We start from the raw sequence: 27,359 nt of genomic DNA, 5'->3' as shown, positions 1-27,359 counted from the left end.
ACACTTATTTTAATAAATAATAACGATATATTTAATAATCGATAAAGATATATATATAAGTGATTAGAATTTCACAAGCTTGTATATATATTTCTTAAAACAGAAAAATATTTCTATCTTAATACAAGACATATCTAATGAAATTATCACCATTGGAATATGTAATAATCTTCATGTGACAATTTATAACGTTTACAAATCTGTAGCAGGTTTAGCACAAAGTTTTTGAAACTGGGTATACATATTCATATATATTCCGTCTTGATTGTGTTATGTTGCACCTTGTCCGATGTATATTATCCCTATAAAAAAAAAGAAGTATTTTTTTTTAGAATATGAGATAAGGAAACAATAAAATTATTATTTCTACATACTACAATGTCTATGGTAAGCATTTAGATATTTGCTTAATATTGTACAATGAATGATAATCGTAGTATTCAGGTGCAGATGATTTTCAACATCGGGTGTGATATTACATTGTGCTTACTTGAAGCATCAAGTAACATGGAAACAAAAATTACACTCCATAACAGGGTTTCCAGATAACTTCCGGCCTACTACTTACCTTTTCTTAGTACGTAAAGGTTGGAAACACACACACACACACACACACACACACACACACACACACACACACACACACACACACACACACACACACACACACACACACGATACCGTTCATCGGGATCTCTTCCAGATTTTTTTCTACATTACAAAGTAGAAAATAGTTCATCAGTGGTTAGATTAGACCAATACAGGACACAAAGTGTGTGATGGCCTTAATTTCTTCGTTTCTGCTTTTTTATGCATCCCTAGGTAACAGGAAATGTCGATATTGGAAGTATGGAATGTTAGGTAGGTATCATTCAGGTGACTTTTCTTGGCTAAAGTTAAGTAGGCCATAGGATGTTTTCAGTCAGAATTAAAATTTCACATTTTTTCGATTAGCATTTCTTCATTTTTATATCCTATTAAAGAACTTAAAAGTCTAATAAATATTTTTCTGAGATGTATCAAGGAGATTTTTGTCTTTTGAAGTTGAAAAAAAAAAAAACTACTGTTTACAGGCCTAAATTATGCAAATTTTGACTGCTGTAACAGTTGATTTGGTTTTTGTCCCCCCCCCTCCGGCATATTTGAGCTTGCATATCTTCCCATTACATTATTTATTGCAGCTCTTTGTCTATTCTACTATCTCCTACCATTTCTACATTATTGCCCAAGCTTGCTTCATCTCAACTATTGTGATGGAGTTGTATCCGATTCTAAATATTAAAATCCCATAGCATTTTCCTAACTTAATTCTCCAATACATTTTTCTATTGCATGTTCCCGACATTTCTTGGATGTGAGGTAATTATACTTTGTTTGCAAAACTTCCAGTGCATCGTTTTAGCGATTTTGAAATAATATTTTTAGTGGTATTAGGGATAATCTGTCTGGACAATTCAGAAGCATGCACTAATTAATTAGTCCACTGCTTCTTCTCTAATTCTGTATTCTGAACGGCGTGTGTTTTTAATTTTTACAGAGATCTTTTAGATCCTTGCTTTTCGTGGTATTTATTTGTAGTGCTTTTTTCTATCATATCTTATCTTTCTTTTTTTTTTTCTCAGTAAATTTTAGGTGTCGTCAGAATTAAGGGTTTGCATTTCTATTTCTTCCAATCTTATTTTCATTCATTCTTTCTTTCTTATGATCTTGCTTTGTTTTTGATTATTACATTTCCATTGTCATTTTCAACAGTTCTCATATCGTAACTTGTCTAGGTTTAATCATTCAAAGTTCTCTTTCTTCATTATCTGTTGTCTAACTTGCAATATTCCTTCTCCACTTTTCAAGGTAAGCAATCGATCTACGAGGACTAGCTTTTGTACTTTTATGTTTCAATAAGAGTGTCTGTATAGCATTATGGAAACGTTTCTTGTACCACAGTGCCAGGCCACCAAGGACACGTTAATAATAATAATAATAATAAAAGTTAAAGTTTGGCTCATGAGATAGTGATAATTGCCTGTTATACTCTTTTTTTTTTTTTTTAAAAATTTAACTCTAATACATTTAGGTCTGCTTGTGTCTCTCTATTCTTCCGCCTGTATATTTGTTCATAGGGATAGCTCTTGTTAGTGGTCGTTCTGTCACTGAACTTTGATTTGAACATTGGTACGAAAAACATCATCTGTTTCAAAGATGTTCAGATATTTGTAGTATTCTTTTAATTCCTTATTTCTTTAACTGTACTTGAAATGAGTGTACTGTTACCTAGCACACTTATCAACCCCAAATGAGATATTCCACGAATATATTATTTCAAAAAAAAAAACACTACTGGATTGGCCAGTGATTCACACACACTCATGAATCTGACAGTGAGTTATAACCTCATACTGAGGAAGCAGGGTTTTCATCATGGAAACTTTGGTGTTTCATTCCGCAAAACCTGCCTGGTTGACCGAGTGTTTAGCGTACTCACTCTCGAACCAATAGATCGCGGATTCGAATCCCACTGCGGACATGGATGTTTGTGAGTGTCTTACTTTGTGTATGCTATAACCTTTGATATGGCGCTGTATGACATTTGCTTGTCTTTGAGCCATTAAAAAAACCCGTAAATCATCATTATTCCGCAAAACAGAAAAGTCGGCTAGAAGAACACGCGCCATTTACAGACATCATTCACTCACTGGCTTCATATCCATAACCTTTTTTTTTTATCTACAGTTCTGAATATTCACAACAAACAGATGCTCACGATTTTCCATACACTTTAAAAGTCCTCAATACTAAAATTTTCACATAACTCTGTGGAAATTTTCCTGATTGCTCGAGGTATTGCATGTTAGATCAGTTTCGTTGGGAGCTGTTGTTAAAGGAAGCATTACTATGTTATAAAGTAGAGGCGATAGGGAATCTCATTGAAATGTCTTTGATGTTACTTGCTCTAACTTTTCCTTGTTTATCATGTTTTGTCTTCCATAACTTAAAAATTTCCTAACATTTTTACTGATCCCATAAACATTTAATATTTTGCGATCAGATTATTGCAGGGATTGAAGAGTGCAATGAATCTGCATCATGTATCCATTGATTCTCTCTCTCTCTCTTTAAATTTCATAGGATCAGTTTTCCGATTGTTAACCATGTTGCTCTGGATTTTCTCAGTTAGTCTTGATTGAACAGAACTTGCCAAGGGATCTTAAAACAAGTTAGCCATGGCTTCTATCTCTGGCACGGAAAAGCGGGTTTTTTTCTCGCGGAAACTCGTTTTTCGTCCTGTAAATTCAAGAAAACCAACTAGAACCACACTATTTCAGACACAAGTGTTAGGATTAAGTAACACGAGATGGTGACACTTGTCTGCCGTCTCTTCACCAGATGCCGTTTAAAACAGTGATAGCCCAGACCCAGCTATCTCTGATTGGCTAACGGTAGAGTTTGACTGATCCTCAGGTTCCAAAAGGACTAAAACGGCCTCACGTTACTCCCCATTGGGAATAAAAGTCGTTAGCAGATTTATACTTTTAATAAAGATATTATCGGTCAATAGTTGCTTGTACTTTAATTCTTCCTCTTTTTTCATTTATGATTACAATATTTTCTTATATACGTATTTTTTTTTTAATTTTCTTAGAGTAGCTGTTGCTTGTGTGCTTACAGGCTAAAGAGAAAGTGTAGAAATTGTGGCAGCCAGTTCAGCTGAACAGCGCCTGCGAAAATACCTATAAAAGAGAAAGAGAGAGAGAGAGAGAGAGGTCACCAAATAACCAAAGAAGTCGTTATATGGATAATATCGAGAATTAGTAGGGACGATTTTCGCGTACCACCCCATTGTGCAAACAATATCCTAGGATAGGGAGGACTAGTGATTGGGAAAAGGACACTTAGTTTTTGGTGGTATGGAAATTGACAAATTTCATACCACCAAAGTTTTCCTCTCATCAACTGAAATATAGCAAATGCTTAATAAGATTTCAGGAATGGTTCGTTTATCTTAATAATTTGAGCAGTGAAGATTTCATAAAGATTTCCAAATTTCAAAGAATCATGATATCCAAGAGATCCTTGTACAAGCATCAAAACAACATGCACAAAGTAACTAGATAAGTAAATTTTGACCAGATAGTATGGACCTTTGGAGTTAGAAAAAAAAGAGCATATATAGAAAATTTCACGTTATAGACAAAACAGAATAGAATTATCCTTACGTCAATAAAATTTGCACGAAGTGGACTGGAATTTAGCAACTATACCTTATCGCTGCCAAAGAAACCCGAATTTCTTTTTGAAGATACTAGAATCAGGGACCCATTTCATTAAAAAATAATGTGGTTTACCATCGAAATGCCTCAACAAGATCTGTCCTATCTTTCACATAGCAGCATGACACCTGCATAAAATACGAGATCCAACAGACATCAATCAGCTAAATGGATGTCATTGGTTTAACAACAAGTAGTAGTTACTATTTTACTTCGTAAACTGGGTCTCTGGGTCTCCTTTCTCAATTGCACTTATCCAATACCGAAAACTTCTCCACCTTTTCGCAGTCTAATTCTTCTAAGTATATTCAAGAAAGCAACTCTCTTCTTGTTAACTATATGAGAAACTTTCTTAATTGTATTGACGTCTGAATTAATTGCAGGATTGCAAAACGCTTCAGGTCATTTATTTTATTTGGAGTAACTTTTTTCCCTCTATTGCAGAGTATGTCTCATCTCATACATATAAACGTTGTCGGTTAATCTGTGAGGAGTGAAATTATTGGCCCTTGATGGATGGTCGTTCCTTATGTCTCGGTCGAGTTTTTCGTTTATGGGATATTTTCCAGCTAACACTTTAATCATAATATGTTAAAGTTTGCAATGTTTTGGTTGAGTTCATAGAGTCGGCTTCTTCCTCTTGCTCATTGTTTATGATAAAGAGTTGTTAAAACAATTTACGAGAACCTAAACGGGTGGGAAAGGAGTGAAAAGCCAATTGAGTGGGCAGAAATTCTCACAAAATTAAAACAGTAAATAAACAACAACAGAAACAACAAAATACAAAGCAAACTTCCTGGCTTTGTTGACCGAGTGATAGCATATCTGTTTTTATGGGCTGTAGGCACGGGTGTTTGTGATTGTGATCACGTGGGAGATCAGTATGTGAGACCTCCTCTCCACTTATTGGAAGTCTGAAATGGTTTTAAAAAAAGTGCTGTTTGATCTGTAGAACGTGGTTTCCGCATTATGTAAATAAATAAAAAATAAAATAAAATCAGCTCACTCGCGGGACTAAGGTATAGGTTTCGTGGCTGGGAGTAGCATAAAAATATTTCTTTATTTCTTCGTGTTTAGGTACTGATTTATCTGAAAGTGAAAGTAAATCACCTTAGAATTCTAATATCATCTAAATCAGAGGTTCGCCAAATCGATTTTATACGAAATCAGCAGTGAAATATGCTTTACACGGTAACATACGTCTTAGATCATCGAGAAATCACAAAATCTGCTATCAGCTAATTTGCTAGTTTTATTATTTTTAATATTTTTTTCAAGTAATACGATGGAAATTATTCATATCAAAACTCATAGATATTAAACTTTAAGCGCATAACTTTTTACTTTTGGGAGGAGGAGTACTGTTAATGGTAGCAGATGAGTTGTGCCCATCTAAGGTGGAATTGCAAGGCGCAAATAGTGGTTACGGATTTGAGGCGGTATGGTGTGAGGTAGAATTAAACAGGATGACATATTTAGTTGGGTGTTGCTATAAACCTGGTAATATGGAGGAGGAAATATATAGGCAAATTGGCCTAGCTTGCAAGAAACGGGTTATCATTATGGGCGACTTTAATTATGGTAATATAGACTGGAAGCAAGAGACTGCATCTGGGGGTAAAGAAAATAAATTTTTGGAGTTTTTGAAAGATAATTACCTTAGGCAGCTCGTAACAGAGGGTACACAAGGATAAAGAGTATTGGATTTGATCATCTCATCAGATGATGTTATTATAAATGAGGTGTCAAATCTTCCACCGGTTGGTGAGAGTGACCACGAGATGATCACGTGCAGGGTGACCAGTCATTCGAAGACGTCTGTTAGAAAGGGATATATGTGGAATTATAAGACTGGTAATTACGAAAAGCTCCGGAAACAGCTTGCGATAATAAATTGGAAAGAGGAACTGGATGGAAAGGATATCAATGCTGCTTGGACCATACTCAAGAACTATTTGGTGAAGGCAATATCAGAGTGTATTCCAAGGGTCAAGAGGGTAAATAGAGTGGGTGTAAAATGGATGAATCAAGAGATAAGGTATGCAATATGGAAGAAGAAGGTATTATGGAAGAAACACAAAATGAGTATTTATAACAACCAGTTGCATGAGAAGTACAAAGAGCAGGCGAGGAAGGTGACTAGCTTGATAAGGGTAGCAAAAATACCGTATGAGCAGCAGTTAGCTAAAGCGACCAAAAAAATTCCTAAGGAGTTTTTTTCGATATGTCGCCAGTAGAAGAAAGAATGATTATGGTAGGATGGGATTGATTGGTGAAAACGGAGGAATGGTAACCGCTGCGGAGGATATGGTTGAGATATTTAGTGAGCAATTTCTAAAGGTATTTCATTCTTGTGAATGTGGAATCATGCAGAACTTGAAAGCAGTGGGAAAGGAGGAACTGTTAGTAAGTGAACAGGAGGTATATGAGGAATTGAATAGACTTGATGTAAATAAGGCTGTAGGACTTGATGCTATTTCACCACGTGTCTTGAGGGAATGTGTCAGAGAGTTAACAACAGCTTTAGTATATCTTTTCAATATGAGTCTCTCACTGGGTCAAGTTCCAAAAGAGTGGGAAAAGGGTAAAATTGTTCCAATTCATAAAGGAGGTTATAAGAGTAAGGCTTTGAATAATAAACCAGTCTGTGTGTCTGAAGTTGTGGTCAAGGTATTAGAGAAGTTAGTTAGGAATAAGATTCAGAATTGGGTTGACAACAGAAAAATACTCTTTGGTGGCCAGCATGGATTTACTAAAGGAAGATCATGTTTTAGCAACCTGCTTACTTTTTATAATAAAGTGACAAATGCGTTGGATAAGGGTGTTGCATATACAGTGGTATATTTAGATTTTGCAAAGGCGTTTGATAAATTGCCACACGACAAGCTGGTAATTTAATTGGAACGGATGGGGCTGAACAGTAGATTGGTTCGCTGGATTGGATATTGGTTGTATGATAGGTATCGGCGAGTTGTCTCTATGGAGGAGCGATATCACAGAAGAGGAAAGTTACTAGTGGTGTACCTCAAGGGTCTGTTTCGGGTCCATTGCTGTTTAATTTGTATTTAAATGATATCTGGAGAGGTCTGAGTGGTGATGTGCAGTTGTTTACAGATGATGCAAAGTTGGGGAGAGCTATCAGGAACAGTGTGGATGCTGTAGCTTTACAAGAGGACTTGAATACACTGGCTGAATGGGTACATAAGTGGGGATGTCAATTCAATGTTTCAAAGTGTAAGCTTTTGAAATTTGGGAAGCAGAAATTGGATGTAAAGTACACAATCGGTGCAAATATCTTGGAAGAGGTAGAGGAAAAGAGAGATCTGGGAGTGATTGTAGACAAGGACCTAAAATTTCGGGAACATGTTACTAAAATAGTGAAGACAACACAGCGGATAATGGGAATGATGAGGAGGACATTGACTTGTAAAAGGATGTTATAGTTCCTTTGTATAAGGCTTTGATCAGGCCACACGGAGTACTGTGCACAGATCTGGTCACCTAGTTTTCAAAAAGATGAAATTGCGTTGGAAAAAGTTCACAGGCGATTGACTAAAGTGGTTTCTGGTCTCAGGAATGTAGAGTATGAAGACAGATTGACAAAATGCAATTTGCAGAAATTGGTGGATAGAAGGAGGAGGGGGAATATGATTGAGACATATAAGCTGTTAAGAGGCTATTACCAGATTAACGTCGGGGAGGTTTTGCACAGAATGGGTGAGGATAGCAGGAGAACAAGAGGTCATTCCTGGAAGCTGTATAAGGAGGGTGTGAGCAAGGGAGTGAGGAGCAGGTTTTTTGCACGGAGAGTGGTGAGTGATTGGAATGCTTTGCCCGAGAGTGTGGTGTGTGCAGAGACAGTGAATATATTTAAGGCAGAGTATGATAAACTGTGTGTATAACAGTGGACCTCCCACGATGAGTGTTTGACTCCATGGAGGTTTTTATAATAATAATAATAATAATAACAATAACATTGAGCCAACTTACATATATATACCGTACTTAATGAGTTATGTTTACCCATTTACACATCCAGTTTAATAGATGATATAAACGAATCAGCTACGGAAAGTAAATCAAAATGTTCAGAAAAAAGTGATCGCAAGTGTATTTCTCAAGATATCTGACGAAATGTCATATCTACTAGTTTAAGCACAAAATAAAAAAATAAATAAAATTGCAAAATACAATTATTTCCATTTTAAGATTAAGAAATTTTCTAATAAATTTACAAATAGACCTATTTTATTGTTTACTATTATATTATTATTACTATAATTTATTTTTATTATATCATATATTATCTTTATCTTTATTATATTGTGTTATTATTTTATATTTTATTAATTTACTGTAGTATATATTATTTTCCATTTTTTTAAAATATACTACGACATGAACAGGTGTTTATAAAAATATAAAAGAGCTGGCAACAACCCTGCCTCTGCTCCAAATAAAAATAATTACTGTGGTAATAATTCCTAAAAATGATGCATGCTTTTCTGTATTTGTGGGGCAAAAAAGGAGGTTTCCTGTTAGTTTTAACAACCTGTTTTTAAATTTCATATAATTATTATTTTTGCTGTCTGAAGTTTACAGTTCCAGGAAAGTCTCAAATGAACCCGGATGGAAGCACAAAATGGAGGTCATGTTGTCCTGTCAAAATCCTGTTCACAGAAACTGTCGTGAATTAAAATGCAATTGCTGTATGACGTTGAAATGCGATACTAGAAGCCCATCGGTCACTGCCTTCGTATAATTCTAATGTCTGTATGAGATAGAAAAAACAAAAAAGAAAAAAAAATGAACTAAATCAACAATAAAAAAAAAGATAAACATTAGTAATTAATAAATATTTTCATAACAAGATTACGACATTTAATTTCACGGAAGAAATAACTGGTATAAAATAATGTGAAAGAATATTTTAATGGAGATAATTAAAACCGGTAGATACTAACACAGGTTGCAATACAGTTACACAACATTTGCCAGAGACAGGTATCAGAGCCGTCTAGGTATGGCGTCACTTTATAGTAAAATCAGGAGTTGACATACGAAGCAGATTATAAAATTTCGGGAGAATATATATATATTATAAATAGAAAATACAATCATGTCTTTTCTATAAATAGAAAAGACATGATTGTATTCTATTCTGAATACAATCAAGCATCCTGCGGGAGGTCTCAACTGCATAATCCCAAATATGAGAACAACATTCGAAAAACGGAAGAGAGGTATTGTTTAGAATGAAAAAGAATACCAAGCTTTTTGGAGGCTGTAAGAAAGTCGCTATGTCAGACATGATCAAATGCCTTGGAAATAACAAGGGCGATCACTTGAGTTTCTCCAAACTTTTCCATGGTTTGCGTGTTCAAAGACGGGTGAGGTTAGTGAGATCTGTTGTAGAGAGAGAGAGAGAGACTGGCGGAATCCATAATGGTAATCATTAAGTAATTGGTGAGTCTCCAAGTAGTGAAGCAGTTGGCTGTTGATAACCTTTTCCATTATTTTCGAGTGGACTGAATTGAGAACAATAGGGCTTTAGTTTGGTTAACTTTGATCTCCCTTTTTTGGGGAACAAGCTGCATAAACGCTTGCTTCCAAGACGGGAAAGAAGCTTTTATCGGGCTTGGATGCCAGATATGTATGGCAGATATAGAGACGATAGAGACGATACAAATTGTTGTTAGTTCTGGAACGCAAACGTCTAATAAAACTGGACAGATACCATCAGGTCCATTAGACTTGTTAGTATCAAGATTATTGAGTTTATTTCTGATCACCTGAGGAAAACTCAAAGGAGGCACACTTTAAGATAGTTCATCGAATAATAGGAGGAGGTTTGCCTTGGTCGTCTAAACAAGAATTGAAGGAAAGAACTAATGCCAAGTGGTCTGAGTCACAGGATTCCATCAGGGTGTGTGTGTGTGAGAGAGAGAGAGAGAGAGAGAGAGAGAGAGAGAGAGAGAGAGAGCACGGTAGAAACAGGAAGGATAGAAGTTGCCTCTCAGAGTCTTTGGCAACGGACCAGCAGACTTAACTGCTATTTAAATAGGAGGCAAACTTAGTGCATTGTCTACAAAGTCTGATTTGGATATATTGATGTTTTCTGCAGTTGTTATGTTCTGTAGTGTAAGCTGAGTGAAAGATGATGGAGTCTTTTACTTGAGCTATTGGACTTATGCCCTTTTTTTTACTACTTTGGCATATTTGAGGAGAGGGTCGAGGGTTTTGGGTGGAATGGGCAATAAAGGCACTTATTCTAATGAGAATAATTTCGATTATTAAATCGCCTATGCTCGGATTGGAACAGGAGGAATAATCAGACTATGGAAACAGGGCAGAAAAATCTCAGTGGTCATCCCAGTCAGCACCGTTGTTGTAGTGCTATAAGGTAATAGGCTGAGATTGACTGGGAGATGATGATCTGTAGAAAATCAAACATGGACAAGGCTATGGTCAGATCTGCCATGAGGAAAGATAATATTCGTGGTGTATTTGGTGTATTTCGAAGAGGATTATCTGGAATTCTACTAGAGTTATAACAAATAGTTCAACTTCTCTACCAGCTTGATCTGCGAAGTTGGATAAGAGAATCCAATCAGCATTATGGACGCTGAAATCTCGAAGGTAGATTGTCTCAATGGGTCATTAGATATGTGATCGAATTTCGCAGATACGATGTAAGTCGTATCTGCGAAATTCGGTATCAGACCTGACAAAAGCATAAGTGTCATCTTTCTTGCGAAAGACATGCACGTTGTAACTGTGGAAACAGAGAATGTCAGTTAAGGCTCAGCTGAATAATATCGATTGGGATGTCTGATTTGATGTTCATTGTCTCGTTACCGGTATTAATATAAGATATTCTGATTACCATAATTGAAATTTTAAATGAACCCGAAAACATAATATTAAATTTGTCTGCAGACAGAAACAGTTGCCACCGTCGTCAAAAGCAATTAAGATGTCGTTACATTCTAGTACTAGCATTATGTGCAGTCATCTCATTTGCTAGTCATGCACATTAACGTTATTACACCGCACTGTATGCGCATAAACAATTCAAAATCTGTACAGGACTTATGGAAAATGGTCCTGTATTCATGGATCTACTGACAGGTTTAAAATTCTTTATTGAAAGAGAGTACACCCAAATATATGTCGCTGTGTAATAATATAAAAAAAGTGTTGTCAATTTAAATAACTGTGACATCATCTTTCCATGGCAACAGTAGGGTCTGTCTGTATAATCAAGTGCATTTTTTTCTAATGTTGTCTAAAAGATATCGATAATTAATGATATTCTTTTTTTTTAAGTAGATTACAAACACGGGCATTTAGAGCAATATTCGAGCAAATAAATTAAATATAAATAAATAAAAAAATTCGATTAAACAAAATAAAATAACAGATATGTAATATTACTTATCAATGTGGCATGCATGTTGAAGGATCAAGTCATTAGTAAAAGCTACTTTCAGTTTCATTTTATCTTTTTATGGGAAAAAAAAAAATCTGAAATTATCGTAACGAGTTTAGAACTGGAATTTCTTGACATGTGTAGAGTAGTTGAAATTCAGAAGGTTCTAGTTCTTCAATTATTCTACACATGTCATGAAATTCCAGTTCTAAACTCGTTACGATATTTTCAGATTCCGCTGAAATATGTTCAAAAAAGAAAAGTTTCGAACAAAACGTTTGAAAAGTCACTGCCAATATTATTTTAATTTAACATACTGCAGTGTTATGAACCTTTCAGAATACACAAATTGAAAGATGCATGCGCTTTTCATTCACCCCCCCCCTTTTTTTTTCCCAAGCAAACATCAAATCTTTGCAAACAGGTAACATCCTTCTTAAAAAAAAAATTAACAATCTAGCAGTATTCTCCGAGCAGGTCGCATCGCAGTAAAATTGTTCAAATAAATCGAAGCGTAATAAGATATCACATTTCCACGTTACGTTATTGAAATACGCTAATAAATTAATACGTTAATACAAAACTAAATGTTTTTAGATTTGCACGACCAAAATATCGCTATTTTAAATCCATTCTGTTTGTAGCTTATTCAGAAATCCGAGTAGTACATTTTTTTCTGTCTTCTGGAGAAACAGATATTGATTTAGGTAGAAGAATAAAAAGTAGAAATAAAAAAAAACACAATAGAATACAACATGCACTAACAGATTTTTCAAAATAAAAATGAAAAGCAGAATTTAAAAAAAAAAACGGAAGTGGGAGAGTTTTCCAGAAAATGCGAAATGCGAGCTTTCATCCCATATTTAAATATGTTCATATATTTAAACATATATTCATATATATATTTAATTCTAATTATATAAATATAAATATAATCAAGCTCAAGCTCAGAGTAATGAGATTGGCAGGAACGCGATAACAAGTTCTTAAAAGAACTGGGCGATGGACTGAGTCCTTGACTCTTTATCCCGTCATCTGAATGAAGAAATCTGTGTGGATGAGATGTTATTGAGCTAAAAAGCTCTAGTTATGGCTGGGTAACGGCAATAGCCGAGCCTCAGTTAAAACTTCATTGGCCACAGCATTGCCATTTGTTACCCTGATTAGTAAGTAAAGGGTAAAATCTCAAAATATCGGACGATCTCTAGGCCACTCCATAGTGGGCGAAAGACCGTCCATATCTCAGCGTTGGTTCCACTCAGTGACGGGCTCCCCGACAACTGAGCAGAACCGCTCAAATTCCGAGGAAAATAATTCACCGACAAAGCCCCTCAGCGGGCCGTGCCGAAGAACACCTTCCTCGGAGACTCAAAGTGCTCCCTTAAGGCAAAAACCTTAAGAGAGCGAAATCAAAAACTCATCACCCAGGATAACAGCAACAGCCGAACCTCAGTTAACTTCCTTGGTTCAGCATTGCCATTTGTTACCCTGATTAGTAAGTAAAGGGTAAAATCTCAAAAAATCGGACGATCTCTAGGCCACTCCATAGTGGGCGAAAGACCGTCCATGTCTCAGCGTTGGTTCCACTCATTGACGGCCGCCCCGTCCAAGCACCCCGACGGGCTCCCCGTTTAAGCAGAACCGCTCAGCGTTGGTTCCACTCAGTGTCGGCCGCCCCATCCTAGCACCCCGATGGGCTCCCCGACTCCTGAGCAGAACCGCTCAAATTCCGAGGAAAATAATTCACCGACAAGAACCCCTCAGCGGGCCCTGCCGGAGAACACCTTCCCCGGAGACTCAAGGTGCTCCCTTAAGGCAAAAACCCTAAGGGAGCGAACTCAAAAACTCACACCCAGGATAACAGCAACAGCCGAACCTCAGTTTACTTCCTCGGCTCAGCATTGCTAATTGTTACCCTGATTAGTAAGTAAAGGGTAAAATCTCAAAAAATCGGACGATCTCTAGGCCACTCCATAGTGGGCGAAAGACCGTCCATGTCTCAGCGTTGGTTCCACTCATTGACGGCCGCCCCGTCCAAGCACCCCGACGGGCTCCCCGTTTAAGCAGAACCGCTCAGCGTTGGCTCCACTCAGTGTCGGCCGCCCCATCCTAGCACCCCGATGGGCTCCCCGACTCCTGAGCAGAACCGCTCAAATTCCGAGGAAAATAATTCACCGACAAGAACCCCTCAGCGGGCCCTGCCGGAGAACACCTTCCCCGGAGACTCAAGGTGCTCCCTTAAGGCAAAAACCCCAAGGGAGCAAACTCAAAAACTCATCACCCAGGATAACAGCAACAGTCGAACCTCAGTTTACTTCCTTGGTTCAGCATTGCTAATTGTTACCCTGATTAGTAAGTAAAGGGTAAAATCTCAAAAAATCGGACGATCTCTAGGCCACTCCATAGTGGGCGAAAGACCGTCCATGTCTCAGCGTTGGTTCCACTCATTGACGGCCGCCCCATCCTAGCACCCCGATGGGCTCCCCGACTCCTGAGCAGAACCGCTCAAATTCCGAGGAAAATAATTCACCGACAAGAACCCCTCAGCGGGCCCTGCCGGAGAACACCTTCCCCGGAGACTCAAGGTGCTCCCTTAAGGCAAAAACCCTAAGGGAGCGAACTCAAAAACTCACACCCAGGATAACAGCAACAGCCGAACCTCAGTTTACTTCCTCGGTTCAGCATTGCTAATTGTTACCCTGGAAGTCCTAAAAAGGACCTAAATATACGCAATAACAACTGTCAGATCTTACTCATTTTAAAACACTCATCTTATTAATAAAAAGGTGTACTTTTAAACTTATTTTTAATTTCAGATTTTTTTGTGATTAATCCAATATTTCTAAAAATATTCATTTAAATATAACTTTATTTTAATTTCTATATGGAATATTTATTTTTAAATAATGAATTGAACATTATTTTATTTTTTAGATATTCATTCCAAAATCTATCGAGTTGAAGAAATTTTTACAGGTAAACCCTTTAAAAGTAATCTGTAATTGAAAGAAAAGTTGTAGACTCTAATTACATACACTAAATTATGGTAAATGATTAAACAAGCAAATGACAACCAATAAGCCTCGATATCTTTTTTATAAAAATATAAAACGATATATTCCAAGATATATCTTGGAATATATTCCAAGATAATAAATAATTAATCACACAGTAAAGGAACCTAGTTTAATTCCACGAGACATATAAAGAAACTGGAAGCAGATATCACATTTCCACTTAGGTTATTGAAATACGCTAATAAATTAATACAAAACTAAATGTTTTTAGATTTGCACGACCAGATGTTTTTTTGTAGTGTCAGAAGCAGGGTTACCACCACTAGTACTTTTTATAAATTTTTAGTGTTCTAGTACTTTCGCCAACAGATCTAGTACTTTCTTCCTTCCGAATAATAATAACAATATGAAAGTTAGACATACGAGTTTAATATTTTAGTCTTCTCCCACCTCCCCATATGTCACATTCAGTGACACAAGAATATGATTTCTTTTTTTTTTCCTATCCCTCTCACTGTTTACTAGTCTCTCCCCCCCCCCCGATCTCGTACTCACGCAATCCGACTAGTATTAGCCAATGAAAATATATTCTTCGTTGTTCAAACACTTCTCGCGCGTTATAAGAAGTCCAGTGTTTTTATTAATTTTATTTACAAAAACGTGTTTAATTCTTAATCGAAAATATTATTATTTAGATTTTCCTTTTAAACATGGACAAGTGGCAAGAAAAACTTTCTAAATTTAAATTTGATTCTAAATCTCAGGGGAAAATGTGTGCTGCATTCAGTCAGTAAAGTACGTAAACGAGCCATTGAAAGTGAAGATCTCAATGCCAGCCCTTCCCATTCACAAGAGACCACTTCTGATACAGGTAATTTAAATAAAAGAGAAAGTAATGCTAGCTATGATTCAGGTTTACAAGGTTCATCTAAAAAGATGAAAAAATCATATTAGCAAAAATTCAAAGAAGAATGGTTGGAGGATCCCATTCTTAAATCCTGGATCAGTTCAGGTAAAAGTAAAGAACACACACACTGCTTATTGTAAGCATTAATGGTAGCAAATGTCTATTGGTTCGTTATGCAAACACTCCAAAACACTAGCAGAATGTAGAATCTAAAAGAATCACACTAGATATAATGTCGTTGTTTAAATCCAGTTCCAAATACCAGTCAGAAAAACAACTTAAAGAGGCAGAATTAAGATTATGTACATATGTTGCAGACAGATCCCTTCCGTAGTGGGGTGCAAAGTGTGCAATGAATCTGGCCGGCACAATTTAGGAGCGGTATAATCGAACACGTTCATAAAAAAATGGGGAATAAATAATACACTGAACTGTTTGTGCATATTTGTCACCTTTGAATGTGAGATTTCAGTGAGGGGCTGAGTCGCTGGGTAGTTAAATAAATGGTACGAGCTTCAACACAACTTACTTTAATCACTGCTCTCAGCACACTGAACAAACATTCTAGGAGTTTCCTTCTTGATGGACCTGTGTTTCACTCGGGATTTCTCCATGAGTGCAGGTCACAAAGATGCTTCCAACGATTTCGATCTTGAGCTCTCTCTCTTCCATGTTATACCCATAGATTTTACGGAGTGGATCTTCCCATCTTGTAGGTGGTCTTCCTGGTTTTCTTTTTATTCTTGTTGCCAATTGAATATTCTATATGTCCATCGATTATCCCTGAGTCTGGCTATGTGACCTGCCCATCTCATCCTGTTTTCATATACTGCAGTTACCACATCTTTTATGCCTAATCTCTTTCTTAGTTCCGTGTTTCTAACATGCTCCATTTTGTTGATGTTACAAATCCTACGTTCTATTGCACGCTGAGTTATTCTGAGAATCTCTTCTTCTTTTCTTGTCGTGTTCCACGTTACATTATAGGAGTATGTTTGTTTATTATATAAAAATAAGTTTTTTTTTACTATTTGTGTTTTTTCTTTATTTTAATATACATTCCTCTTAATGTTCAGTATAATAAAATGATTCGTAACGTGTTATTGTACTTCGGGATTCTTTAATTTTTAATGGAGGGGGGGGGGGGAGGACACAAATATTTTGCACTCAGGCGGCGCAAACCCACGGAACGGCTCTGGATGCCGAACACGATCTGTTTTTGTGGCTTATGGATATTCTTCCAACTCTATTGAAAACAATTGCTCCTGATAGTGAAATTGCTAAGAAAATATAGTGTGGACGCACTAGATGTAACTATCTTATAAAAAATGCTTTGCTGTAGATTCACGAATGAAATCTCAAAAAAAAAAAAAAAAACTCCTTTGATGAATGGAATCCTTTTGACAAAGGAAAAATTGAAACATTCATTAGCTGCAAAATTTACTATTTCTGAAGAGTTAATTAATTTAGCAAAATATGATAAAAATAATGAATAAATACTTCCAGTGTTTTTCTTGTGGGTGGGAACCCCTGTATATATGTAAATAGCTGAAAATTTAATGTTACATTATTTTAAACACTAAAATGAAACTAAAAATTATTTGGTAAATTAATACACATGTGAAGTGATAGAGTTACAATTGGGACTTCTGTTATGACGATTGACAACTGCAGCTCTTGGACTCATAGATGACTACAGTGAGGTGAGTTTTGACTTTTTTTCTTTTCAAATTTGTTGTACATGTGTTAATTTAGCGGTTTTACATTGAGTTCACCTATGATAATAAGGTAGTAATATCGTAAAATGCCCTAAATAGAGTGAAACGAAAGCAAATAAAAATTTAGTACTTTTTTTTTTTTTTTTCAAATCTAATACCTTTTTCCTGCATAAGTTACTACAAAATATTTCTGCTGGGTGGTCACCCTGGTCAGAAGCAGTCGCGTTTCTGTACAGTGTTTTTAAATTCTGAGACAAGGTGTGATTGGATCTCATTTAAAGGATGTGCATGCAGAATATTACAAAAATAGAAAAATATTCAGTAAATCATCTTGGCGATCATAAATACCCTTAAAATTAGAAAATCCGTTGATTAAGAAAAAATTATTTAAATATATTATTATTATTATTATTATTTTGTCACACTCAGCAATGTTCAGCTCCGATCCTGAATACGAAGCCAAAAAAGACAACTGTCCGCTTGATCAATCAGATCTTCAGATGTTTTTATGTACCATATTTTTAGATTTTCAGAAAGTATTTAAACTATTTAAAGCGTTGAGGTAGAATTATAGGATAAAATTAAAATATGAATTACATTTTGCTATTAGAAAAATTCATAAAAATAAAATGCTATGATAAAGAACTTAAAAAGGTATTTCATAATACTTGAACGATGTCAAAATGATGGCTTTAAATATATATATATATATATATATATATATATATATATAAGGTAAAAAACTTTCTACATCTATCTCTTATCCTGAGATTTTTATTTAATAAGGTCAAAGCACCTTATGGTAACTTGTTTTGGTAAAATACTTATAAGCTCTGTATTACTAAATCCCTAGTATTTCTAAGCCTGGCTCCCACTGATGAGACCTCAATAAAGATTGAAACCGGTCTGGGTAGTGGCCCTTTGCCTTTAATACATAGCATCATACATCTCCTCAAAGAGATGTGCTTTGCATTAAGGGCAAATATTAAGAATGATGATCAGAGCTTATTCCACCTTTACCACGACTTGCCTAAGACTTGCACTACGTGCGGGTCACCCAGACTTGCACTACTTGCAGGCGCAAACTTGACTTTCTTGTCTGTTTGCTTACTTGGGAAATGGATTAAAACCAGGTTTAAAATAGCTTGGTATCTTTAATGTATATTATACTCAAGGTAAAAAACTTTCTACGTACATTATATATATATATATAATTTCCTTTTTTTGTAATATCTAAACACTGCCAGAATATTGAGAGACAAGGGGACGAGTCCTACAATGAACACATCTGAAGATACAATACTAACTTACCTGGCTCTGAAATTTAAAATTCTTATCCATTTTGCATCAGTGTTTCAAAAGAAATCTATGTAATCAGGTGAATTCTCTAATCTTGTAATGTTACATTACAACAGAATACTGTAACACGATACTAGAGCGAAGAGGTCCTAAATACAATCTATAGAACCCACATTATATCTATAATAAAGATTCAATATATCTCACCATTTCCAGAAATCTCTTTTGTTTGTCCTCGTATTATACGTTATTGTTATCTCTATAGAAAAAAAAAGGAAAAAAAAAACTATAGACAATATTAGGCTGTCTATAGTTTTTGTCAACGGCTAATACCTTAAAAAAGTATATAAAACTAATTAGACGACTTGACATCCACTGGCAGAAACAAACTACTATTGAAAAGAGAGAGAGAGAGAGAGAGAGAGCAATGACGCCTTTGAACGAAACTGTAGTTCAATTATCCTGTTTACAGTCCAGCAATGATTGTTCAACTTAGAGTGAATGAGATCAACAGATATCGTTTATCCCATGTTATTGTCTGTTTCATGAGTAAATGTATAATTCTGAAATTTAAACAAAAATTATATAAGTTAAAATAGGTTTGATTGAATGACATGTCTATATTTATGTATATGCTATATACATAAATATGGCAAAGAAGTAATGAAAATGATTTTTTTTTTTAATATTCAACACGTGTGTCGCTATGGGAAAGGGCACCAGAGAAGCACAGTAGTGTGACCTTGTCCGTCTGGCGAATCCAAACTAGTTGGCCTTATTTTTTTATTTATTTTTTTTTAATTTGTGTGTTGTTGTTGTTTTTAAGGGAGTTCTCTATGCATCGTGTGTGTGTGTGTGTGTGTGTGTGTGTGTGTGTGTGTGTGTGTGTGTGTGTGTGTGTGTGTGTGTGTGTGTGTGTGTGTGTGTGTGTGTGTGTGGTCAGAAACCAAGAAATGGAACAACGGATTAACTCCAAGTTTTGTATAAAACTAGGGAAAAGCTCTACTAAAACATTTGAAATGTTATGAACAGTTCACTGGAATGAGAGAGACTCTGTCCCAAGTATAAATGAATGCTCACAAAGATTATGGATTTTGTTCAAACAGCTGATAGTAAATCTGGTTTTCTAAACAGTTTATTACTCGGCACGAGAGCTGGTACTTCCAGTATTGATCCTGAGACCAAAATACAAAGTGCAGTATAGCGATCACCAAGCTCGCTAAAACAAAAAAAACAACTCTTTGTATTCATAAATCTGTATCAAAAGCATGTTGACAATATTCGTCGATCACAAAAGGATAATCCAGAAAGATGGACTGTTACTAGACACAAAGGTACTGAAATCTTTGTTGGCGAGAACCCAATCTGGCCTGTAGTCACATTTGGAAGTCTGGTTTGTGGCTGTTGCCATGACAACACTCCTGCTCACACACACTGTGATCCACATGCAGATGCTTCGGGTTTACATGCAGGTTGGAGTGCTTAACCATTCTGCTTACTTCATTGATTTCCTGATTTGCAAGTATTTATGAAATTCAGAAGAACATGTGTCAACAGAACTAAATATCATCACAGTAAACGCTGCAACGAGTATATTCGGTGGAGACATTTTTAAAACAGACGAGAAAGAAAATGCTTTCCTTTTTCATATTTTGGCTTATTTGAATACGATTTTTAATTTTTTTTTAAATTTTTACAAATTGCGTATGTCTAAATAGTTATATGTAGAGAGTTTATTTATAAATAAGGAAATGGCGTACTGTAAACTAGTTATTATCCATCCAACGGAGAAGAATATGACATCTTTTGAATCCATACAACAATACCTTGTCAAATAGAAGGCATTTTTTTATTTGTTTGCAATTACAGCCATGAGGACAGTGTAATTAAAAGACTAGTATGTCTTTTAATTGATGTGTGTGTGTGTTTTCTTGCTGGGTTCTCTCAGGGAAGCCTTGTGACCTCTGTATATGACTAACTCACCTTTAGTTGAAAAGTCCATTATAAAGATACTGCATGTTGTAGACAGGATTCAAACCTAGTCTTTCAAACGACATTGTCCTTACCGACGGAGCCAATGAATGCTCTAAGCAGAAAGAAATATCTTCTCTTCAAAGTCTTGAGAGAAAGACACTTTGTTGGAGGATTGGAGAGTAGAAGAGAATCCATTGACTAGATTTAATGAAATTAAAAAAAAAAAATCCTTTCAGAGGCATTTTAAAGGTCCAACATGTGAGAACATCACACAGGCAATAGTGATATAACCTGATAGATGGAATCAGTATTATGTATGCTCTATGCAGATGGATAGCTGGTTTTAAAGATTTTTTAACAATTATTGGTATTAACTTTTTTATATAGTGAATTACTAATAGTAATTTCTTGAGGAAGTCTCACTGCCATGTTAATAGGGAAATCAAAGTTTTCATAAAATAAAATGTGCACACAGTCGCCAAATTGTTATTACAACTTCAAAACAAACTTAAAAAAAAAAGTAGAATAGCTTTTCATAAAGGTGAAGAAAATTATTAGTCATTTAATAAAATGATTGTGAAATAACAACACAATCGTTGTGGATATTCAGATAAGATTATAAAGAGTTGCAAGACATAATTAGACCCCCCACGGAGCACGCACAATGAAACTACGTGTGTGTGTGTGTGTTCTACAAGTTCTCTAAAGAAAACGTATGGTGCCCACCAAACATTTTTCAAAAATTAGAGAAAGAAAAGCTTGGGTTTTTCTCACATAAACATCAGAAAAATTATTCTACAAACAACTATTTAATCCCAACCCCTGAATAGAACCAGGATCAAAAGATATTTTAAACTCCCGAAACCACAGTCCTTATATAAGGACTGGCTTAAAGGGGCGAAGCAAGAATGCTTTTAATCTTCCCCATTATCTGTAGAGGACAGTGTAGGGATAAGGTGTTATTGAGTTATTAAAGCTCTGATCATGGCAGAGGAGTAACAGCAATAGCCGAGTCTCAGTTAGAACTTCATTGGCTACAGTATTACCCTCCAATGGTATATCTGTAGAGGACAGTGTAGGGATAAGGTGTTATTGAGCTACTAAAGCTCTGATCATGGCAGAGGAGTAACAGCAATAGCCGAGCCTCAGTTAGAACTTCATTGGCTACAGCATTGTCATCCGTCACCCTCCAATAGTATTAATCACCGCATCTCACGGTCGATCAATCTTCCAACCCTTCTTCCTCCCGAAACCATATTAAAAACGTCAATCATATAAATTTCTCTATACAAAAAACTAAATAGTGTATTAGCGATTTTTAAATAATTCCTAGAATATGAAAATTTAGGATGATATTTTAATAAATTATGTGCATTATTATTGCTTACAAGAATCTGTATGCAAAGTTTGGCTGAAATAAGGTTGTAAACATTTTTTTTTTTTTAAATAGAGAAGTTAACTAACTTTAAGATAACTAGGAAATGAGAGAAAAAGTCCCATGAAGCATTATAATGAAGAACATTTAATGGGACTTTTTTCAGTTTAAGATCCACTTCTAAACAGAGGGACGAAGGTTTTGTTTTTTGTTTTATTCCAATAAATCAGTAAAAGTGACAAGCAATAACACATTTATATACATTTTACTGTCAACCAGCCAACGAATGTAGAATTAAAATGAGTTTAAATCAATGAACATGCTGATTCAAAATCACTGGACTTTCTAAAGATTTAATTAAAGGAATGGAAGTATTGACGCATGCTTAGTACGCGCTAAATGTTTTTAATGAAAGTGTTCAGGATTCGCACGAATTAGAATATTTAGTTTAAGATATTTTGGGAGTTCGTGTCTCTCATCATCGGCCTTTGGAGTATAAAAGAGTGCTGAGAGTCAGCAAGTAGTGAGAGGAGAAGAAATAGAAAGGTAGAGCATGATAGTAGGAGATAATAAAGAGGCCTCAGTCGACCTGTTTAGCTATGTAACCGAGAGGTTGTGACTAAAGGGTCCGTGGACGTCATCTCCTCACACCTGTCATAAAAAAAACTAAAAAAAAAAAAACTGAAAATAAAATACACTTAATTTAGCCAGCTGAGTAAACCTAAAAAAAAAAAAATAAATACTAGAATAACCATGGAGAACTTTGCTAACTATTGAAAAAAAAAAAAAAAGAAAGAAAGAAAGAAGTGGATTGAAAAATGGTGGAAGAACCTGGCCCGAGTGATGCAGATCACACAGGGAGCTGCACCGCCTCGATGTAAGCCTTCGCTGCTTGGGTTCCATCAGGCCAACTCCCCCCCCCCACCCCCTCCTGTTTGTAGACTGTCAAACCAGTGAATTATATACTGAAGAAATCTGATATGCTAAAGAAAGAGACAAGGTTTAATTTGCCCCTGTGTCAGGACACAGAGGATCAGTGGTCTGCACCATTTATTTACGAACTCAGGTATCTTTCCTGTGCCAAGAACCTTGGTAGGTAAAAATAGAATACTTAGCACTCTGGCGTAAATTCTGTTTTCATCTCGTATCTGAGATTTTTTTCTCACTTTCCAGATATGATACTTCATCACATTCACCAGAAAGATGGTGAATTTCTGGGTTTTCCTGGCAGGTGGAGGGAACTGTAAGTATAAAACCCAGTATAGTACTTAATCTTCGCCAGATACGCTGAGCGGGGGGGGGGGGCAAAAGTAAAAGAAATGTCCCACTGTTTCAACGTGCTGTCACACGTCGCAAGGTCTTGACTTATATCGGGACATTACCCATTTCACCGGGAGATGCTCATAGGCTATCCGCCATGCTAAATCCCTGTGAAATGATTATCCCCAGCTATTTTTTTATGTTTTGGAGTAGAATTTCCATATTTGTTCCTAGATGCGGAGTATCATATCTGGAAAGCTGAAAAAGTATAGTGCTTGCGATTTTAATTTTAAAATATCTAATCCCTCCGATTTAAATTTCTGAATATATTTACAAAGTGAGTAGTACCACTCGGGCACAACCTCTGCGCAGGGACCAGCATGATCGGTGGCCCCGAAGTAGGGAAGGAAATGTCCTAGAAAATATCTAATTAAAGTGACGGAAGGATGGTTAGAATTTAAGGCCTTCCGTGTGGTTTTAAATGTATTAGTATAAAATAGGTATTTTAGTTTAGGTAGAGAAAAAACCCCTTGGTTAGTTTTTAAACTTAAAAAGTCTTTCCTAATTTCGTGTTTCCTGTTGTTCCAGAAAAAGTCTATTATCGGTTTATAGAGCCATATTTAAAGGTAAAGCCGTCTCTAAAAATTCGGACGATCCCTAGGCCACTCAATCGTGGGCGAAAGACCGTCCATCTCAGCGTTGGCTCCACTCCGTGATGGCCTTCCACCCACACACCACCACCGAGCAGAACCGCTCATATTCCGAAGAAATGCATTCACCGACAAAGCCCCTCAGCGGGCCGTGCCGGAGAACACTTTCCCCGGAGACTCAAATTGCTCCCTTAAGGCAAAAACCTTAAGAGAGCGAACTCAAAACTCTCGAATCTCAGTGCCCCCGGGGGGGGGGGGGTAACAGCAACAGCCGAACCTCAGTTAAACTTCATTGGTACAAAATTGCCATCCATTACCCTCCAAGGGTATTAATCATCGCATCTCACGGTTCAAAACCCCCAACCATACATTGAATTGAAACATGGGACTCCTCGAAGGAAGAAAGAAAGAAATACACAAATTTTCATGCACTATTCATTATCATTTTCATTATACATAAAAATAAATGGTATATTATGAAATACTAATTAAATTTTAGAATATGAAAGTTACCATTAAAATAAGTTAAGTATCTTGCAGGATATTATAGTTTACAAGAAATTTTATTGCAGAATTTAAGTAATGAAATAAAATTTAAACATAAAGCATCAGAGTTTTATATAGCAAGGTATATGCAAACTAAATCTTAGTTAAAAATACGAACGGATTAAAAGCTTGTGTATCAGGACTCTGAACAACGAGTCAAATTATAATAATGTATATAACTGTTGTACACATGTTCTAAAAAAAAAAAAAAGAAACGAAAAACTGTTCACAACGATTTTTAAATATGTAATCTGAACTTACATGATCGCTCTTCATGTTTTCATCGTTAGGGGGAGGTGGCAACACTATCCAATTATACTTCCTCATTTCCACAGGAAGCTTCATCCTTTCATAATCCTTCCATTGAGATGTCAGAGATTCGAAGCATGTCAGACACGTTACAACACTTTCGCCTGCGTTTAGAGTTAATGTTCCAGCAGGACGCGAATGTTCTTTAAGAAAGGGAAAATCCCTTACGGTTATTGACCTCACCCTTTTCCTGTATGTTGTTATTCCACAGATATAACAAATATAATTATGGGTGTTGTATTTTCTTTGCCAGCGATTGTGATCTTCTTCACGGGGTGATATCTCGTATGCCATCCATTGAGCAAGAAGGGAATGGTAACAAAACACACACACTAGTGCTCTCTTTTCCTCTCCAAGAGGTTCACTTCCTTGAGGGGCTACCACGTTTAACAAAAATGGAAAGAAAGGATGTTGTGCACCGCCATCTGATCTGGGTTTCGGGTTAGCTCCTACAGAATAGGTATGTCCTGAGGGAGAATACTCACTGCACACGAAACAGGTGACAGCAATACGCAATGGCGATATGGATGAAGACAGATCTAATGGTGCCGATATGTAGACGTTTCTGGAAAGAGAGAAGTCATCGGGTTTCGTAGAATTATTCCTTGTTAAGATACTTGGTCTAGCATTTGGATTACTGGCAGTTAACATTGGACAAGCGGTGTTCATTCTTGAACCATTTTCCAACTGTCGATTTAAAAAAGTAGGAGAACTGCCCAGGACAGAACTTTGCTTATTAGACAGAATTCCACAAAGAGTCTTATTAGCTTTCCCTACATACATTGGATATTTCTCTTGGGATTCCGGAGAGTGTATTGCTTCTTGCGACTCCCAGTGAGTTTTCAAAGCTGAGTAGCAAAAACTGCATACTAGTATTTGGCCAATAGAATCCATAGCCTTAGCCGTAATAGGTGGTGTAAAATCTTGAAGAAAAGTAAAATACATGTTTCCATTTCGTGCTGATGTGTCTACATAATGAAGACTTTCGACTGTTCCCAATGTACCACACAAATAACATCCGTATAACCTTAAGTGATCTTTATTGCTAACATTGCTCAATTCGTTATTTATAAATGAATACGCTCTCTTTTCTTCTGGGGTTCCAATTAACTGATATACTTTAAATTGTCTCATAAGTAACTTATAACAAAAAGAACACAGTAAAGCCTTACCGTGGTTGTTGACTGGATGGGAGCCAACAGATGGACTTAATTTTTCCAAAAATGGAAAAGTAGTTTCTCCATCTAGACCAGGTCGAGCATTAACAAAACGACGATTTGATAAATTATACTCTAATCCACAAGTAAAGCATATAAAAGTACCATCGTTGGATATACAGTCCATCTGGGACGATTCTCCCACACGCAACTGGTAGAAACGTTCCGAATGTGGTACATTTTGACTTTCATACGCTTGCCATTGCTCTAAAAGATGGTTGTAACAAGTTTCACACACTTCGACTTGACCATTGTGAATAGCTTTTGCTCTATTAGGCTTAGGATGTAAAAGCAAACTTGGAAAGAACGGAATATTTCCTGAAGGTTTTGTGAAAACGTTCTGCAAAAAAATTTTTTGATCGCCACACACATAACACACAGTTCCTGCTACTGTCGAAGATACCGTTAAGCATCGTCGTTTCGGTAAACTTAAATCTAAAACGCTTTCTTCATTGTAATCGTCATTAAAAAAACTCGACAATCCAAAGTCTATACGGCCTTTATAAAAGTACTCACTATTTGTCTTGAAAAAGCAAATTCTTTCCAACTGTTCATCTCTTGGTAGTCTATCATAACTGTCGGAAGCATAGCACTCTTGTATACCCACATCCATTCCAACAAATGGTGTGCAGTCGGTTCTTTTTAACCAGTAATGTCTTTTGTTGAGCGGAGTGTCCCGCATCTCATATATATTCCATTGCTGTAATAAGAAAGAGTAACACACGGCACAAGATAACACTGTTCCATCTGAACTTGGTTTTTCCGCCCCTTTGGGTTGAACGTGACACTCTAAAAATGGAAAATAAGGACTATCGTTCTGTGGTTTGAAATAAAGAATATAATTACCACCCGTGCTTCCACACACGAAACATATATCCGGCCGTTCTTTTAGAAGGCCACAAACTTCACGACTGCTAGTTGCTAACATCGTACGCTGTCTTGAACTGTTGCCAAGACGCTATATTTTATTTTATTCGAATCACAGAAATTTGTTATGTACTCACAGTACCAACGAGGTGATATCACAGTTCCTATTTTATACAAGAAATAACAACCGGTTTCGAATATTCCTGCAATCCGAAAAACGAATCCTGATTTCAATTCCACAGTACGAAACGTTCTGATGTAAAGCCACTGGAATTGTTTACGGCCGACAGTAGGATCTGGCTTCTGCTTGTCTACACCGCCAAAGGCACAGCGACCGCTTACGATGAATGGAATCATTTTGCATTTCCGTCATGCTCCTTCGTTGTTTTTATTCTTTCTTTTGTTTCCTCAAGAAGTCTCAGTGACAACGGGATATTCAGTTCTATTTACATGTCAAAATAATGAGCTTATATTGCCATCATACGCGATAACTGTATACCACACAAACTAGTCGCTCACGGCC

The 27,359-nt window shown here is 36.3% G+C and overlaps 2 protein-coding genes across 4 annotated transcripts in view; both read right to left on the bottom strand.

Annotated features, from left to right (window-relative positions):
• Positions 1–27,359, bottom strand: part of LOC150103289 (uncharacterized) — a 431,466-nt gene that overhangs the window by 373,494 nt on the left and 30,613 nt on the right. The window lies entirely within an intron of this gene.
• LOC150103290 (uncharacterized) lies at positions 11–27,359 on the bottom strand. Of its 3 annotated transcripts, none has more exons than XM_090397927.1 (3): positions 24,705–27,359; positions 8,736–9,036; positions 11–302 (listed from the first exon to the last, which is right to left on the bottom strand). In XM_090397927.1, exons 1-2 carry the CDS (start codon positions 26,895–26,897, stop codon positions 8,959–8,961), a joined length of 2,271 nt encoding a protein of 756 aa, XP_090254053.1. In that variant the 5' UTR covers positions 26,898–27,359; the 3' UTR covers positions 11–302; positions 8,736–8,958. The 3 variants fall into 3 exon arrangements, with proteins under 3 accessions (XP_090254053.1, XP_090254054.1, XP_090254055.1); XM_090397928.1 differs by having other exon boundaries at positions 8,818–9,036; XM_090397929.1 differs by lacking the exon at positions 8,736–9,036.

The sequence above is a fragment of the Typopeltis vanoorti genome, chromosome 9 (genome assembly GCF_054136105.1).
Source record: "Typopeltis vanoorti isolate ZY-2024b chromosome 9, IOZ_Tvanoo_1.0, whole genome shotgun sequence".
NCBI classification, from domain to species: Eukaryota; Metazoa; Arthropoda; class Arachnida; order Uropygi; family Thelyphonidae; genus Typopeltis; species Typopeltis vanoorti.
The sequence above is the reverse complement of the archived record's forward strand: the minus strand, read 5'-3'. Positions and strand labels throughout refer to the sequence as shown.

Excerpts from the sequence above, each read along its gene's own strand:
- LOC150103290 (XM_090397927.1), bottom strand. The coding sequence starts at position 26,897 with ATGTTAGCAACTAGCAGTCGTGAAGTTTGTGGCCTTCTAAAAGAACGG. Across the intron at positions 9,037-24,704 it reads AAAACATGAAGAGCGATCAT|ACATTAGAATTATACGAAGG; the intron begins GTAAGTTCAGAT and ends TATCTCATACAG.